Here is a 16,395-nt window from a genome sequence, read left to right as displayed (position 1 = left end):
CCTATTGCTCTCAGAGCTTGGATATAGCGTTTAAGTATGACACCATTACATATGTGTTTGATTAACACATTGACTGCTAGGGACGAGATAACTTGTCCTCCAGAATTATGCTGTATGCGCTAGGGACGAGATAACTCGTCCTCCAGCCAACACGTTGCTATATTTTTTTAGCGGATTCCATTGGCTTTCCTGGCTGTTCTGCCGCGCGTAGACGAACATTTAGACAAGGTTCAAAAAGAGAACACAAGATTTCGCCACTACTGCGTTTGTAATGAAAACATTTTCTGATGCAAGCAGGCGTGCGCGCGATCAAACGAGATAGCGCGCGAGTTTTTCGTGCTGTAGTCTGTGGAGTCAATAAAAACGTAAAATAAGCAAACGTAAGTATATGTCGCTCGAAGATGCAGTGAAATATGTTACTTTATCGGATGATGAACTAGTTGACGATGATGACAGGGACAGTTGCAACTTGAGCGACAGGGAGATTGGGCGACAGGGATTGAGCGCAGGAAGTCCATATATAAGCTGTCGACGACGCAGTCAATGTGTTAATACAATGAGGCTTTCATGCTGCCACTTTCCACATACAGTCGGCTCTCGATAACTCGAAGTCCCATGGAACCAACTAAAACCTTCGAGTAATCGGTAGTTCAAGATATCGGAAGTTCCTTTTTTAGCTTTCCGAAGAAGTAGAAGAAAAACTTTCACTATCACGTTTATTTATCTATCCTGAATTCTCCATAAAAACAACAAATTTCTGTCTACATATTCTATTCAATTGGAAGTAGATAATCATATACATTATACAGCTGAGACTCACCATTGTAAGCTAGTTTCAATCATTGAAGCTTTTATCATAATATAATGACCAGCTTACGTGAGCGCCATAACTCTTCATCGCCATTTTGGACTTGGATGCATTGTAATTGGCTTTATAAAGCAGTAGCGGTACCCGTACGGCTTTGCCCTTAGTAGAAAATTAAAAGGTCATTTGATTCGCTTGTATATATACAAATAATGGATGAAGACTATCTCTCCAATATGCTATGTTAATTTGCTCATCTATGTTATGGTGATTTGCTCGTCCATGTTATGGTAATTTACGTGTCCATGTTATGGTAATTCGATCGGTAAAATGGCTTAAAATTGGAATAGAAAAAGAACAAAATCGAATTTTTGAAAAATCGCTTCGAGGTGCTCACCCCTATGCTACGAACTAATTTTGTGCCAAATTCATAAGGCACTATGCTCGTAACAGAGATCCAGAGACAGACTGTCAGCTTTATTATTAGTAAACTAGCAAAAATACCCGGCGTTGCCTGGGTCAGTAATAATTATTAGAAAAAATAGTTACTTGCTTTTGTTTTCTGCTTTCAGTGAAAGAATTTAAAACACATCTTTTTGACGTGATTAAAAATCGAGTTTCTTCCTTGCCCATAAAACTAAAATAGCAATATGTATAAAGAACAAAGTAGTATTGATTTAGAAACGAAAGCACTATATTTAAGCATATACAAATTTAAAAAACATGAAATTAATCTTCTCATGTTTAAAAAGATTAATCTGTTGATACTTTTTTTTTAACATGGAGTCTAAAACCTTCTCTGTATGGCTAATGAAGTACGAAGTGATTAAAAAAAAGTAGCTGCGCTCGTAATCCCCTTATACTTGCTTTAATTATTTCGGGAAATTTCAATCATTGTGGCTCTTGGTGCGATTTTACCGAATTTGCGAAAGTCGTTTCGGGGTATCTTCGATGATGTTCCCCCATTCTTTCCTTACTTTGTAAAACGATATGATATTAATTTTCGTTACAGAGATATCGTCGCCAGATGCTGAGATATTTTTGGTCACCATAAAATGGCGCTAAACAGTTTCATCCGAAATGTTACCAAAATAAGCAATAAAATTTGGTGATTGTTTGAAATTGTGCAAAAAGGAAAATTAATGGAAGTTTTTGTGCTGTTTATGGATTTGCCTAATTTAGTTGCTGGATTATTTAACACAGTAAAAAAAGTCTTTTGAAAATTCTTTGATTGGCGACATTTTGTTTTCATGGCGAAAGCTGAGAAACATTATGACGTAGTCTTCGGCTTCAAAAACAGCAACGTTGAAAAAACTGCCAAATGCATCAGCTACGGAAATCTTTCTGCAAAAATTTTGGCGATCTGCTGGTTGTTTGGATAATGAGTAAGTGTTCAATCAGCATAAATAATAATAAAAACCATTAATTACATTAAAGTTCCGTTTAAATGGAAAATCATCAGCCAAATCATGTATTATTTGCCAATTTTGTGCAAAAATCTTACTTCAAGATTTGAATTGAGAAAAGCCTTGAAAAATCACGAAAAGCAAAGAAAGTCAACAATACAACAATTGTCGCTATCGACAGGGAGTTGAGATGATACACTAAATACTGTATTGAGTTGAGGAAAGCCTTCGAACATGGATCTAAAAAGCTCATAACTCGTTTTTTATTCTACTTAGAAATTTCGAACAGGTGCCATCTTCAGCAGAAAAATCAGAGCTTTCGATGGACATATAATGTAAATATGTGCAAGTATTTTTTCATCCCAATATTAGAGAATTTATACAAAAATTGTGTTTTATTGTCCCCCTAAGGGGGTTTTGCCCCCCATAACGGGACGAAAACTACCCTATGTGTTATTCTGATGCATAAGCTATATTATTGTAAAGTTTCATCAAAATCCGTTCAGTAGTTTTTGCGTGAAAGAGTAACAAACATCCATACATCCATCCATACATCCATACATCCATACAGACAAACTTTCGCATATATAATATTAGTAAGATACTACAAAAATAAATAAAAGGAAGAACATGCGGCTAAACGTATATATTTAATAGCCGTTATGGGTTAATTATCATTTGAAAATAAGAGTGTACACTTACCTGCTAGTTAGGTTTAAAATTTAATGATAAGATAATTGCAAACAAATTACTTGAGCTCACAAAAACGCCTTCCTTCCGACAATGGCTATACCTTCACTATAAATGTACAATGATGTTATCTATGTGGCGGAAACCAATCGCAAGTTATGAACTTATATTAGTTCTATTTGGAGATAATTCGGGTGAGCGTGACTGTCTGCTGAGTGTCATTACCCCAGCTTCGTTAATATATTTTTCTTTTTTTTTTTTGTAAATTTGACTAGTTATTCGTATTTTCCTTTAAGCAAACACCATTCACCTACATGAAATACACCGCCAGCTCAGTCTATTCCAGTCGAGGACTGCAGTTTCGTGCTTATTAGCACTCATCAGCCCGGCATAGGAAAGTGACTTCAAACTGGTAACTAATACAGAATTATCACTGACGAATATACCATTCACCTACTTTCCCCTTTTTAGCCTACTTTCCCAGTAAAAGTCAGAAAAAGAAGAAAAAAACATGAAAGAAGGCTTAATGCATCTTAAAAATATCGTGAAAAACAAAAAAAAGTCAAAAATAAAATAATTAAATAAATATTGAAAAATTAAAAATTGGAAAGTAGGGTATTGAGATGGGGAAAAATGTCTGTCGGTCTGTCTGTCTGTCTGTCCCCCCCTAATAACTTTTGAATGAATAGTCCGATTCGACAAAACTTTTTTTTGTTCGAAAGATCTCGGCGAGGACACCTCATTCCCATATTTTACTTTTTGATTTGAACTATTTTTTGTTCAATTTCGAACAGTTCAATAAAACTTAACATTAGCGTCTACGGGGAAATTCAAGGCAATTCCGAACTGTGAGGCGAATTTGCTTCAAACAAACTTTGTAGGAAAAAGCTTTTGATGAAAAACTTGTATGTAAAATATCTTTTTGATTTGAACAATTTTCCGTTCAATTTTGAACAGTTCAAATCCCTTAATAATAGCGCCTACGGGGTCAAAGTAGATTCTGTACTTGAAGGCGGATTTACTTTAAACAAATTTTGTTGGAAATAACTCTTGACGCTAAACTCCAGAGTTCGACTCCGAGAATTTAGGGGCACTTGACTCCGACTCCGACTTCTGTGCCCGACAATTAATCGGACTCCGACTCCCCGACTTCGACTCTGACTTCGTAGTTTTGGCAAAACATTATACACGGAGGACAAATGACTGACTCCGATTTTAAATATTCGACTCCGACTCCTTTATCTCAAAATGAGATTGACTCCGACTCCTCAGCTATGGTTTTAACTGTGAAATTATTATTGTTGATATGACTTGTTTTTATTTTTACGCTAAAGTTTCAATTTAGGTACTCAGTTTTTGGCGAATAAACTCGAAGTCATTTATGTTTCTACATAAAGATATGCGCAGACGATTTTTTTTTTTGACAAAGAAAATTATTTCTTCAAGTTGACATTTTATTGTTTTCATTTATTTTGGTAAGTGCATTAATTCATTTAAAAAATGTTTTTGGCAACAGGGGAAAAAGAAACGATTTTTTTTTATATCATGTATTTATTTTAATGAGCTTACTAATTTTAACTATTATTTTTTCGTTTTGAAAGCTGTTAAAGATTTTTTTTAATGGAAAAAAGTGTATTAGCTGCTTTGTTTAAAAGTTCTGCTATTTTATTTGTTCGTTTTTTTTTTTTACGCATAAATTTTTTTTTAGATGAGTGGGGAATATTTTATTCCTAGAAATCAGCTTAAAGTATTTTAAAAATATGTTCGAAAAAATTTGCGGTTTTAGCTATTTTTGAGAAGATTGATCAGGTACTAGAAAGTAGTATGGGTATACGGGAAAGTAGGCTCGTCTAGTTCTAGACAGAACTTCTTGTTTTATACGAATTTGAACAAGCGAATCTGAAAAAATGAAAATGTAGCTATTTCATCACCACCAGGTCAAATAAATCGTCAGTATACACACACACATAGTAAAATATTATGAATATTTTTGCTCTGATCACAATAAGAGTAAGTTCTACAGAATTTCCTTAGCATATATGCGCCAGACATTTTTTTTTCATCATAAATCATAAAAATTTCGTATACAGATTGTAAGTATTAAACTTTTGTCCACTTTTAAAAAATGCTACTCTCTCTTAAAAAGTTTTTTTTTTTTGCATAAGATTTTATTAGATTTGGAAAACTTTTGCAGAATTAATCATTTGATCGAGAGTGAAACATGTTCTAAGACATAACACTTCTTCAATTAGTATACGTACCTTAACAGCCGCAGGAAAATTTTGAAATTTTGAGACTATTTTTTTGCGCAAGCGATAAAGATTCCTTTCTATTATCTTTTGTTCAAAAGAAATTAACAAATTAGATGATGGAAATTAGAAATATTTCCCGGGATTCAACTTTTTACGTAGATTTGAAGGACGAATCATCGTAACAACTGGTCAGACAGCTCCGTGTGAGCAAATGCGATCTTTTGAAGGGTACAATGACTTCTCAATGACCTTCCACTAAATTTCTGGTAAGTTGGTGAAAAACCGAGTGGCAAGTTCGCCATTCAAGTCATTTTCTGACTTCCAATGGGTTTACATCACGATGCATTTCTAATAACATGGTCACCTTGATTTCAGAGCATGCAGACTGTCGAATTTTTTTTTTTTTTTCTGTATTTCATGATGTTAAGGTGCTGAAGTAATTCAAGCAAAAAATAGTTAACTAATGGAAGTATAGATCTGAATTTAACGGCTTTTAAACTGTTTTGGTCTTTCCAAAATGTCTTTACTATCACTCTGTAACACATAAAAAAGCTTCTGTAAAAAAATACGTTTTATCCACTTGGGATAATGGTGGCAGATATAGAGTCCTTTAGATCCATGCACTTGCTTAAAATGTTTTCTGTAGGCTGTTTTATCATCGTAGAACGCATGCGACAGAAAAACGACTTTGATTTGCAACAAAAGTTTGTTAGTTCAAATATTGGACTCGCCATTGGTTGTAACATTAATATTTACTCATTTGATGTTGGCAGATAGTAATGGATCATCTGATTTTCTGTATTATAATGCAATAAATGTAAAAATTTTCTTTTTTCCCCCCTTCGCACTAATCTAGGAGTTCATGTCTGGGATGTCGAAGGTAAAAAGTATTACGATTTCTTGAGTGCCTACAGTGCTGTCAACCAAGGTCATTGTCACCCGAAGATTCTTGAAGCTTTATATTTACAGTCGAAACTAGTGACTTTAACGTCACGTGCTTTCTACGCATCTGCTTTGGGAGAGTTCGAAGAGTATATAACGAAGAAGTTTGGATATGACAAAGTCCTGCCTATGAATACCGGTAAGTGATCTTTCAGGGTTCGAAATTTGCAAATGTTTTATTCAAAACTTTCAAAAGTTCACTTACATTTCTTAGTTTCTCGCTGCACTTCATTTCAAGGAAGATTTTCTCGTAACAGACATAACCATCGAACATTCATCAGCGTATTATTTCATTATTTTTGTTGTTAATGGATTAAATTCCTTGAAGGAGAGAGGAGGAGGTATATGGGGCTCCGTTTGAAACTTTGATTGGTGTTTGAATAACTCAACGGATCACTTTCGCAAAATTCATTGAGCAAGGAGAGGCTACAGTAGACAACAAGACGATATCATGGCTGAAGAACAAAATATTTGTGTTAGGCCTTGTTCTTAACGTTTTCAAAAGTTTGATTATAAGTATATCAGTTGATGAATGAACTAGCAATAACTAACTTCAACTGCTACGATAGGTGGATAAGTTCTACTTGGCGTAAAACTTTACAATTCCTAATTCTTCTACAACGAAAATAAAGTTTTTCCAAAAAGAAATAACGGCACAGTGATTTAATCATTTGGGTAAACTCATCTTCAAGCATTCAAGTGCTTGGTCAAGCATCTAGCTGTTATTGATAGTCTTATGTGCTCCATTGCATCATATTTTTGCCCTCGGTTTTACTTTTTAAACAATTTTGAAAGATTTAAACTCTTTTTCTTCACTTGTGTGTTAGTAATGAAGGTACTATTTTTACGTTTATTTTATAGGTAACGGTTGACGCTCTCATCATGTGTATAATTTTTGACTTCTAATATCACCTGTTGTGAACAAACAAGTAGACAGACTATTCATTCGGTTCTTTTTCATAATAATTCTTCGTTCAAAAAATTTCTGAAACAATGTATTGTAGCAAAATTCATTTATTAAAAATTCTATGCCATTTACTATATTTTACCATATTTCAAAGTACTTAGTCTTATAGAAATTTTCCAAAGGGAAAAACCGATGTGGAGATCAGTATAATGACATTGTGTTCTTCTGTAACATATTTTCTAATTTCTAAATATATATTTTTTCATCTCGATTTGAATTTTATTTCCATATGCAGCATTTCTTTTCATAGTTTGTTTACACGAATTAGTCTTGATATACAGTCGAGTCCCAACTTACGCGAGGGATGCGTTCCAAGACTCCTCGCGCAAGTCGAAATTTCGCGTTGTGGAAAAATATATGTATACCAATTTTTTAAAAGCCTACCAAATTCGTTTAGACATTTATAAACACCGCTCAAACTGCTTTAAAACATTCCTTACTATACACTACAGTTTCTTAAAGAACTGAACTTCTACTGTATTTAAAAAATAAAAAAAAACTTTCATTCAACATGAAATATTTTAAGATGCACAAAATGAATGATCAATAGGAGGGATAGACATAAAATAAAACACGGTACGCAAAGTATGTACTAATAAAATGCTGCACTATAATAGTACTGTACAGTAGATACAGTAATAATATTTATGAGTTAAAAAATAAAGATAATGATATATGCTCCATGGATCAGATCGTTATTCTTATCCAATGCCTTTTTAAATACGGTTGCTTTGCCTTTTCTTTTATAACGTTTCAATTTGGGGCGACAGCCCCTCTTTCTTATCTCTTTAATCTACAATGCAAGAGCAGCTTCTATTTTAATAATATCTACTTTGCTAGACTGCTCTGCAAGCTTCAACATTGAAACTAAGTTCAGAACTTTTACGGATATCTTTTTGTTTTGACTTTTAATTGTACGAATGGAAGATTCACTCATATTAATGTCGTGCTACTGTGGACGCTTTGTAGTTGTTCAAGCATATCGAGAATCTTAGCTTTTTTACTTCCTTTTACAAAAAAGGAAGTATTGTATTCGCGAAAAAATTTTCACTCAAAAATCGCCCTTAATTTCCATTTTGCTCACCCCCAAATGAATGCTGAGTTTTTTTTTCGATTCGACCACATGCGGAAAAGTGCCTAAGAATGTATAGACACGCGAAATATCCATTTTGACCATCACCGAGGTAATTACAACGACTTTTCTCGTGACGTCTGTATGTATGTGCGTATGTGCGTATGTATCTCGCATAACTCAAAAATGGTATGTCCTAGAAAGTTGAAATTTGGTACATAGACTCGTAGTGGGGTCTAGTTGTGCACCTCCCCTTTTGGTTGCTTTCGGATGTTCCTAAGGGGGTCTTTTGCACCTTTTTGGGGGGAAATCATTGTTAATTTCGATGTAAACTCAAGTGGCGTTATAATTTGTCGGACACTTGGCGATATATCGCCAGTCTTTTGGTCGCCAAGTTTTGTCGCCAACTTGGCGACAAATTTGGCGGAGGTTTTTTTTTTTTTTTTGGTTTCAATTTGGCCATTGTTGGTGATATTTAGAGAATAAATATTGAATCACATTAAAATAGCGAATAATGGGGAAATGACATTAAATTGGAGTAAAAGGAAGTCATGTGATGCACACATCAGCTCGTTTTTTTTAAGTCAGAAACTTTCTTTTTCTTTCCATCTTTACAAACTTTTGATAAATGTGCCACTGAGATGCCTGAAATTTCATGAACTTTAATATTTAGAATGAAAAAAATTAATAAATGAAAGATGCTGAATGGTTTTTTGATGCACTAACAACGCGATGCGTAGATTAGTTTGGTGTGAGAACTTTCGATGTCAGTGATGCTTAAAGGGATGTAATAACATTTACGAAATCAATATTTTGTAGACAATAACGAAGCAGAAACTTCCTTCCAAAATGAATCGTGTTGTGGACGAAAAATTCGCGTTAGCTCTAAAATTCGTTACTCGGGAAAAATTCGCGTTGTAGCCTTTCGCGTAAGTCGAATCGCGTTGTAGCGGGAGTCGACTGTAGTTATATTTATATCCATTGTAGATTTTTATCCACTTATGCTAACTTTGGGTTGCCGAGTGCTAGTAGGCAACTAAGAGCTAATAAGAGTCGGGCATTTTGTGTTAGGCGTTCAGTTTTCCAAGCTCATCAACGTAAATTTCATAAGGTTGCCAAATACCAGCTGGCAGCCCTTTTGAATTTTCGTTTGATGAATTGCAGTTCCGCTTGCAGAACAGTTGCAATTCTGTCTGCCGCATAATTACCTTTCTGCTTTCAGGATGTTCGCAATTGTTTCTGACCACGATTCCGCTGCAGCATGGCGACCATTCGAGGCCCACGTGGACCATTCTGCTTGCAACCATTGCTACAATTATGTTTGCCGCATGGTTACAATTGCGCTTGCAGAACATTCACAAATGCGATAGTTTCATGACCTCAATTCTGCTTGCAGCATAGTGGCATTTCAGCTGGCAGCCATTGCTAGGATGCTGCTTGCAAGCATAACCACATTTCTACTTGCTGAACGGTAGCAAAACCGACCCTTTTCCGGCTGCTGAAATGGACACTTTCTTTTGAATTACAATCTATAATCCGTAAACTAGGTTGTGTTAATATCCTTTCTGATAAGTTGAATGTGTTTTAATGTGTAAGCAATCAATCTGGTCGATTTTAACTTTCTATAATTATTACCAACTTTTTAGTTTATCAATGCTTAGAGAGACTTTTTACTCGAGCAATATTTCCTTTTCAGGAGTTGAGGCTGGTGAAACCGCATGTAAAATTGCGAGAAAGTGGGGGTACAGTGTCAAAGGCATTGAGAAAGATAAAGGCAAAATAATCTTTGCCGAAGGAAACTTTTGGGGACGTACTTTAGCAGCTGTTTCAAGTTCAACAGATCCCTCATGTTATAGCGGGTTCGGACCATTTATTCCAGGCTTCCGCATAGTTCCCTACAATGATATTCCTGCTTTGGAGGTTGGTAATCAATTTAGTTTATATATTTTTAAAATAACTGAAGCACAAAGGAAAGTTATAGATGTAGCCAGTAGCCTCTAACGAAAATGTACTTGAGAGTCACATATGACGCACAAAGTAACTATCAAACGTTCTAGTATTTTATAAAATATGTAACTGACAACAAAAAGAACACTTCCACAGAAAGTGCTTCTCAAATCTCTGATATGCAGGGGTGCCTATCCCCCCTAAGAGCGAGGGCGCACCCCCTAAATATTGTAAAAAACCCCAAAAGCAAGAGCCCCTTAAAAAATAAGAAAAATACCCCTCAAAACACTCCCTCTCCTAAAATTTCAATGGCGCAGTCTGCGCCATGACCCCTCCCCTCCAGATGGACACCCCTGCTGATATGATGCGTAAGTCGCGACCTTATATATAATGGATCCTGGAGCAGAGCAATCTTTCGGTTTCTCCTGTATGCAACCAATATAAAATAAAGAGTTAATGAACATGTGTGAAAAAAGTTATAGTTGAAGCTACTAGGCAATAAAACACAGAATGCCAATGCTTCTCTTGAGACAAATATCAACCAGTGGTTTCTGAATAGTCAAAAACATCCTTTTTTTTAACTCCTCTATTCTGTATATAAGATTATGTTGTTTCTCTAGGAAATGTTAAAAGATCCGGAGGTTTGTGCTTTCATGGTGGAACCTATTCAAGGTGAAGCTGGTGTCGTTGTTCCTGACGCAGGATACTTGAAGAAGGTCAGGGAGTTATGCGACAAATACAATGTTCTGTGGATAGCCGATGAAGTACAGACAGGACTGTGTCGTACTGGAAAGTAAGTTAAATTTACTGTATTTGAGAACATAAAGTTAAAATTTTATGTATACGCTGTTACACTTGAAGGAATAGCGAAGGTCAACATAAATGGTTGCTATATTATCGCCAACATTCAGAACATGCACAGTTTCCTCGCTGAAGGGGCGATTTTGTTCATTTAAACAAGGGTCAGTGTGCAAGTGTTTTTTGCTTCTTTCATTACTATTCCGTAAATGCTTCAGCACACAGGAAATTTATACAAAAATGAAAGTTCACTTTGGTTTTTTCAGCGGATACAGATTTTGATTAATACATTGATTTTAATTAGGATTTCAGAAAGTAAAAGGCTAAATTCAAGAAACTATGCCTCCGAAAAGTCATTTTAGCCGGAATTATATCTTGTCTTTGCAGCGGCCAGCAGAGGACAGTACCGCTATGTGTCACGTTGCGCTATCATTCCTTATCCTACTTCATCTAACAAACATTTAAAGGAGCAGTAAGAGCAAAAAAGCAGAACTAGTTGTAAACCTGGTACCACTTGGCAATTGGCAATAAATCGCCAAATTTTTAGATCCCAAATTTTTTCTCGCCACATGGGAGTTAGCAAAAAAAAAAATGGTGACAAAAATGAGATGTCAACTTCCATGTCAGTTCGGAGATTTTGCCGATATTAGTGATACTTAGCGAAATTCACGTTACGCCGACGTTACCATTGTAAGGAACCAATTACTATAGTTTTTCTAATAGTGTGACAGTTATTGGCCGCATCCAAGGTTTTTGGTTGTACGAGGCTAATGTTAATATTGCCTCTGAAAGTTGCTTTAGGTATCCCTCTGTAAATTTTATTGGATTTTAGCAACTGTACTACAATACGGGCTACAGAAAAGGGCCTATTTTTGTTCCTGCACCCATGCCGTATGAATATGCGGCACGTAAAAGATCCCATGGGTTTGAATGTCCTCGGCAAAATTTAATCTCTAGTGAAGTTTTGCATCGAAGAGAGCCCTGTGCCTCCATCTGGAGGAAAATGAGCGTTAAAACTATCTGTGCCATTGCCATCTGCTCCTCACGGATGACACATGAAAGACTGGATGCCGTATAAGTGGATCGCACTAGAATTGCGAAAGGTATAGACGCTTCACGCAGCCCCAATAGAAAGACAAAAAACGAGCTGATATGTGCATCACATGATTTCCTTTAACTCCTATTTAATGTCATTTCCCCATTACTGGCGATGTCAATGTGATTCAATAGTTTATTCTCTAAATATCACCAACAGTGGCCGAATTGAAAAAGATTTTAAAAAAATCACCAAATTTGTCGCCAAGTTGGCGACAAAACTTGGCGACCAAAATGGCGATATATCGCCAAGTGTCCACCAAATTGTAACAGAACTTGAGTTTACATCGAGACAATGATTACCCCCCAAATGATTACAATGATTTTCCCCCAAAAAGGGGCAAAAGACCCCTTTAGAAACACCTGAATACAACTAAAAGGGGAGGTGCACAACTAGACCCCACTAGGAGTCTACGTACCAAATTTCAACTTTTTAGGACTTACCGTTCTTGAGTTATGCGACATACATACGTACGTACATGCATACGTACATACAGATGTCACGAGAAAAATCGTTGTAGTTAACTCGGGAATCGTCATTACGGATATTTCGCGTGTCTATACGTTCTTAGGCACTTATCCACATCTGGTCGAGTCGAAAAAAAAACTCTATTCATTCGGGGGTGAGTAAAATGGAAATTAAGGTTGATTTTTGAGTGAAAATTTTTTCGCGAATACAATACTTCATTTTTTGTAAAGGGAAGTAAAAACGTTTCAGCGCCAAGAAATCAAATCAAAAACCGACTAATTGTGCAAATTCGTTAAATTGTTTTTAACACTTATTAAGCATGCTGACCTTATATATTTTTTTCAACCTAACTTTTGATTAGAGCGTTGCGAGGTTTTTGGCATCAAAGTTAAAAATTGTATGTATAACAATACCGTTTACTCTCTACTGTAAGATGCCAAAATCAGGGGCACAAACTTTATTTAATTTTGGGTATGTTGACTAATACTACACACATAATGAGTCCAATTTCGACTTGGGAAATACGATATAGCACGTAAATCGAGGCTTTTACCTTTGCTTTTATTGTTACATTCAATATTACGAAATTTTTTATGAAAAATATGTCATACAGCATTTTTTTTTTCCTTTTCAGAATGTTGTGTGTAGATCATGAAAATGTCAAGCCCGACATTCTGATGCTGGGTAAAGCATTATCTGGAGGCGTTTATCCGGTAAGAAACAGGAAAAGTACAGTGTCTTCACCATTGAGAAGAGCTAAAATAGGGGGAGTGAAGTCTTTCTTTCGTGAACCAAAGTTCTCAAGTCACGCGATAGATTTTAAAGCTAAGCATTGTGAAAGAAATCAGATTTCTTTCGCTTGTTTCACGCAAAACGTGCCAACCATTCGTCGTTGTTGAGGCACGTGATTTGGGGTCTTCGGGTCAGTTTTTGCTAATCCAATGATTAAACTTGCTCCCTCCATTATAATTCCTGCTCTAAAATTTTCACATACCGAATTAAACATTTTGATTCTAAGAAATACCTTTGTGCTGAAAAGTTACATATAACAATACAGCGTTAAAGTGCACAAATGTGTAAGAAACGTCTGACACGAGTTTTGGGTTTACAAGGAGCTATTTTTTAATGCATGAGAAGTGAGCTTATGGATGGAAAGACACAAAAACTTTTCCCGGATTTTTTTCATCCATAAGTTTGGATGTTTTTCACCCAATTCTGCGAGGTCCTGGGATTGACTAAAAATTTAATTTTAATGTCATAGAAAACTTTTGCTCTTTTTTTGAAAGGACTACTTTTGTTACTTGAATTAGTGGTTTGCTCGAATTCTGTACACCAATTGTAGAGCACAACAAAGTTTGATCTCAATCAGCAATTATCGTTTGATACCCAAAAGTGTTCCCTAAAATAGTCCAATGCGTCTTAACAAAGCTTCACTCGTATGGGACGAGAAAGCATTTTTGCTCAAAAAATGATGCGCTTTATGAAAACACATGCTATGGGTCCAGTGCAGTTTGGTTTACTGGGATTAAATAAATGGACATTTAGCATTTTTTGTAAGTTAAAGGTTTTGAGTGCATTCCTGTTGGAAACCATAGTCTATAGCCTACATGCCCACACACAGACAAAGCTGAATTCTGATTCCAGTTACCATGAATGTTATAATCTTAACTCATTGCAAGGCAGAATCATCAATCAGTTTTGCTCTGGTGTTGCATTGAAATCAGAAAAAGACCTTTATTTCAATATTGCAAATCGCAGTATCAAAGGTTTTTTTTTGGTACACCATATTTTCTTCATAACTCATTAAACTTCAAAAGCAAAACTTCCTATTAAAGACTTTTTCACCGCAATCAGCAAAAAAAAAGCAAGTCACATTTTAGCTATTTATCAAAAAATTACTTTAAAAGCTTGGTTTTTTAATTCCCTCTGTCGGGCGCGAATGCTTCGCTTAGGCCAACTAGTTTTATAATTTTAACAGCATTTATATTTTGAAGACTACTGTTTAATCTGATTAAGTAGCAATACAATTGGCCAGTTTTTTATATAGTTATAAGACTATGTTTACTCATTTTGGACATGTTTACATCCTAAATAGGTATCAGCTGTTTTAGCAAATGACGATGTGATGCTGGTCATCGCACCTGGGGAGCATGGATCCACCTATGGAGGAAACCCTTTGGCAGCAAAAGTTGCCATTGCCGCCTTGGAGGTAAGTCCTGTACTTCAATGATAGCGAGGGCTTCGCTATATTGCGCTTGTATGGAGCCAATAAAGGAGAAAAGTTTTCGGAAGTGAAAAGCCGATATCATTAAACCTTACTAGTGCAATAATGTTCAAGTAAATGATAAATGTTTGCTTTAAAGTATTAGTATAGGACAGCTGTTTTGGAAAAATACGACCCAAAACTGTAAGCGTATTACACTTATGTTATCATCAGGGGCGTGCACAGGGGGGGGGGGGGCGGGAGAAGGGACACCTATTGGCCCGAGCCTGAAGAGGACCCAAGATTGGTGAAATATATGGAAAGACGTAGGAATAAACAAAATGGAGGGGGGAGGGGCAGTAAAAGTCATTTGTGACGGTCCCCAAAATTTCTGTGCACATCCCTGCTTATCATAAAAAGGATATGAACTAATTCCCCTCCCCCCCTTTTTTTTTTTGGAAAAAGTTAAAAAGGAGAGAGAGATCTTTTTGTTCCTTAAAACTTGCCAGTCACTTGGAATTAGCCATTGAGAAAAGATAAATTGGAGGGAGTGAAGACTCATTTGTGAAGGAAAGACCTCAAGTCACATGATAGATTTTAAAGCAAAGCATTGGATGAAATCAGGTTTCTGTCGCTAGTTTTATGCAAAACGTGTCAATCGTTCGTAGTTGTTGGGTCAGGTGACTTGGAGTCTTTGCCTCGGCTTTTGCTAAGAAAATGATTGGACTTGCTCCCTCCATTTACTAATTCCTGCTCTAAGGAATCAACAATTGGATTTTTTTGCTTTCTAATTTGAGCGCTTCTATTAGTCAATATATTTCATTTCCTTTTTTTTTCTTTTGCGCAACTCGTACATTTAATACAGAAGCTAAAGAGGAATTGAAATCCAGGACCACCGAGAGCTAAATTGGGACCCTTGTCAATTTAATCGCCGTAAATCCATGAAACTTATAAAACTACTCAGATTCCGAGCCGGGCCCTTCCAAGTTCCAGATCCCTAATAGTTTTCGACTAGGCTGACATGACCTATCGTCGGCCCTGCTGAAATCCATACTCACTCGAATTGTAAAATTTGTGACTTACGCCACTATCCTTCAAATCCGTCCACAAATTCAGTCAGTAACTGCTCTGAGAATGACGTCGAATTTACCTGTTCTCACATTAGAAATTTAAAACTGTCAAGCTGTTATTGAGATTGAAACCATTTGAAGATCGGATCGAAAACATGAGATGCCATTCAAAATACGTACTACTGCAAACCTTGGAATCTATGGATCAAGGTTTGAAGTGTTTAGCTAGTTTTTTCAAAGCAAACGCAATCGTTCTCGAAAGTATAGTGCGGCTCAGTTTATTTGAGTTATAACCTTGACAATGTTTACCTCTTTTTGGGATTTCAGTGAAAAAGAATCGCGTTATTGGCGCGGATTTGAGTTGGAATATTTTTGCATAACACCGTGGGAAGTAACCCAACTCACTCAGTACTGACCACCCTAATTATTCCAAAAAGAGGTGAACATAGTGGTTGTAGCTCATTTTATCAGAGGCTCACTGTATGAATTGGAGGTACTGTGTTTAAGAGCTTTGACTTGTAATTGTAGGGTTCATGTTCAAGACCTGGGTAAAATTTTTTTATCTTTTATGGGGAATGCAATACCGGACCGAGAACTCAATACCGGGTATTCGGTATTTTTACTTCCCTTTACGTAGTAGAAGTATTGTATTCGCGAAAAAAATTTCACTCAAAAATCG

The 16,395-nt window shown here is 36.0% G+C and overlaps 1 protein-coding gene across 1 annotated transcript in view; it reads left to right on the top strand.

Annotated features, from left to right (window-relative positions):
• The window catches only part of LOC129225949 (ornithine aminotransferase, mitochondrial-like), a 45,652-nt gene that overhangs the window by 24,100 nt on the left and 5,157 nt on the right, over positions 1-16,395 (top strand). Inside the window, exons 3-7 of the mRNA XM_054860501.1 lie at positions 6,010-6,234; positions 9,831-10,054; positions 10,702-10,874; positions 13,078-13,156; positions 14,539-14,652. Of these exons, the coding sequence (XP_054716476.1) occupies positions 6,010-6,234; positions 9,831-10,054; positions 10,702-10,874; positions 13,078-13,156; positions 14,539-14,652 (815 nt within the window). The remainder of the gene's footprint in view (positions 1-6,009; positions 6,235-9,830; positions 10,055-10,701; positions 10,875-13,077; positions 13,157-14,538; positions 14,653-16,395) is intronic.

Source organism: Uloborus diversus, chromosome 7 (assembly GCF_026930045.1).
Source record: "Uloborus diversus isolate 005 chromosome 7, Udiv.v.3.1, whole genome shotgun sequence".
NCBI classification, from domain to species: domain Eukaryota; kingdom Metazoa; phylum Arthropoda; class Arachnida; order Araneae; family Uloboridae; genus Uloborus; species Uloborus diversus.
The sequence above is the reverse complement of the archived record's forward strand: the minus strand, read 5'-3'. Positions and strand labels throughout refer to the sequence as shown.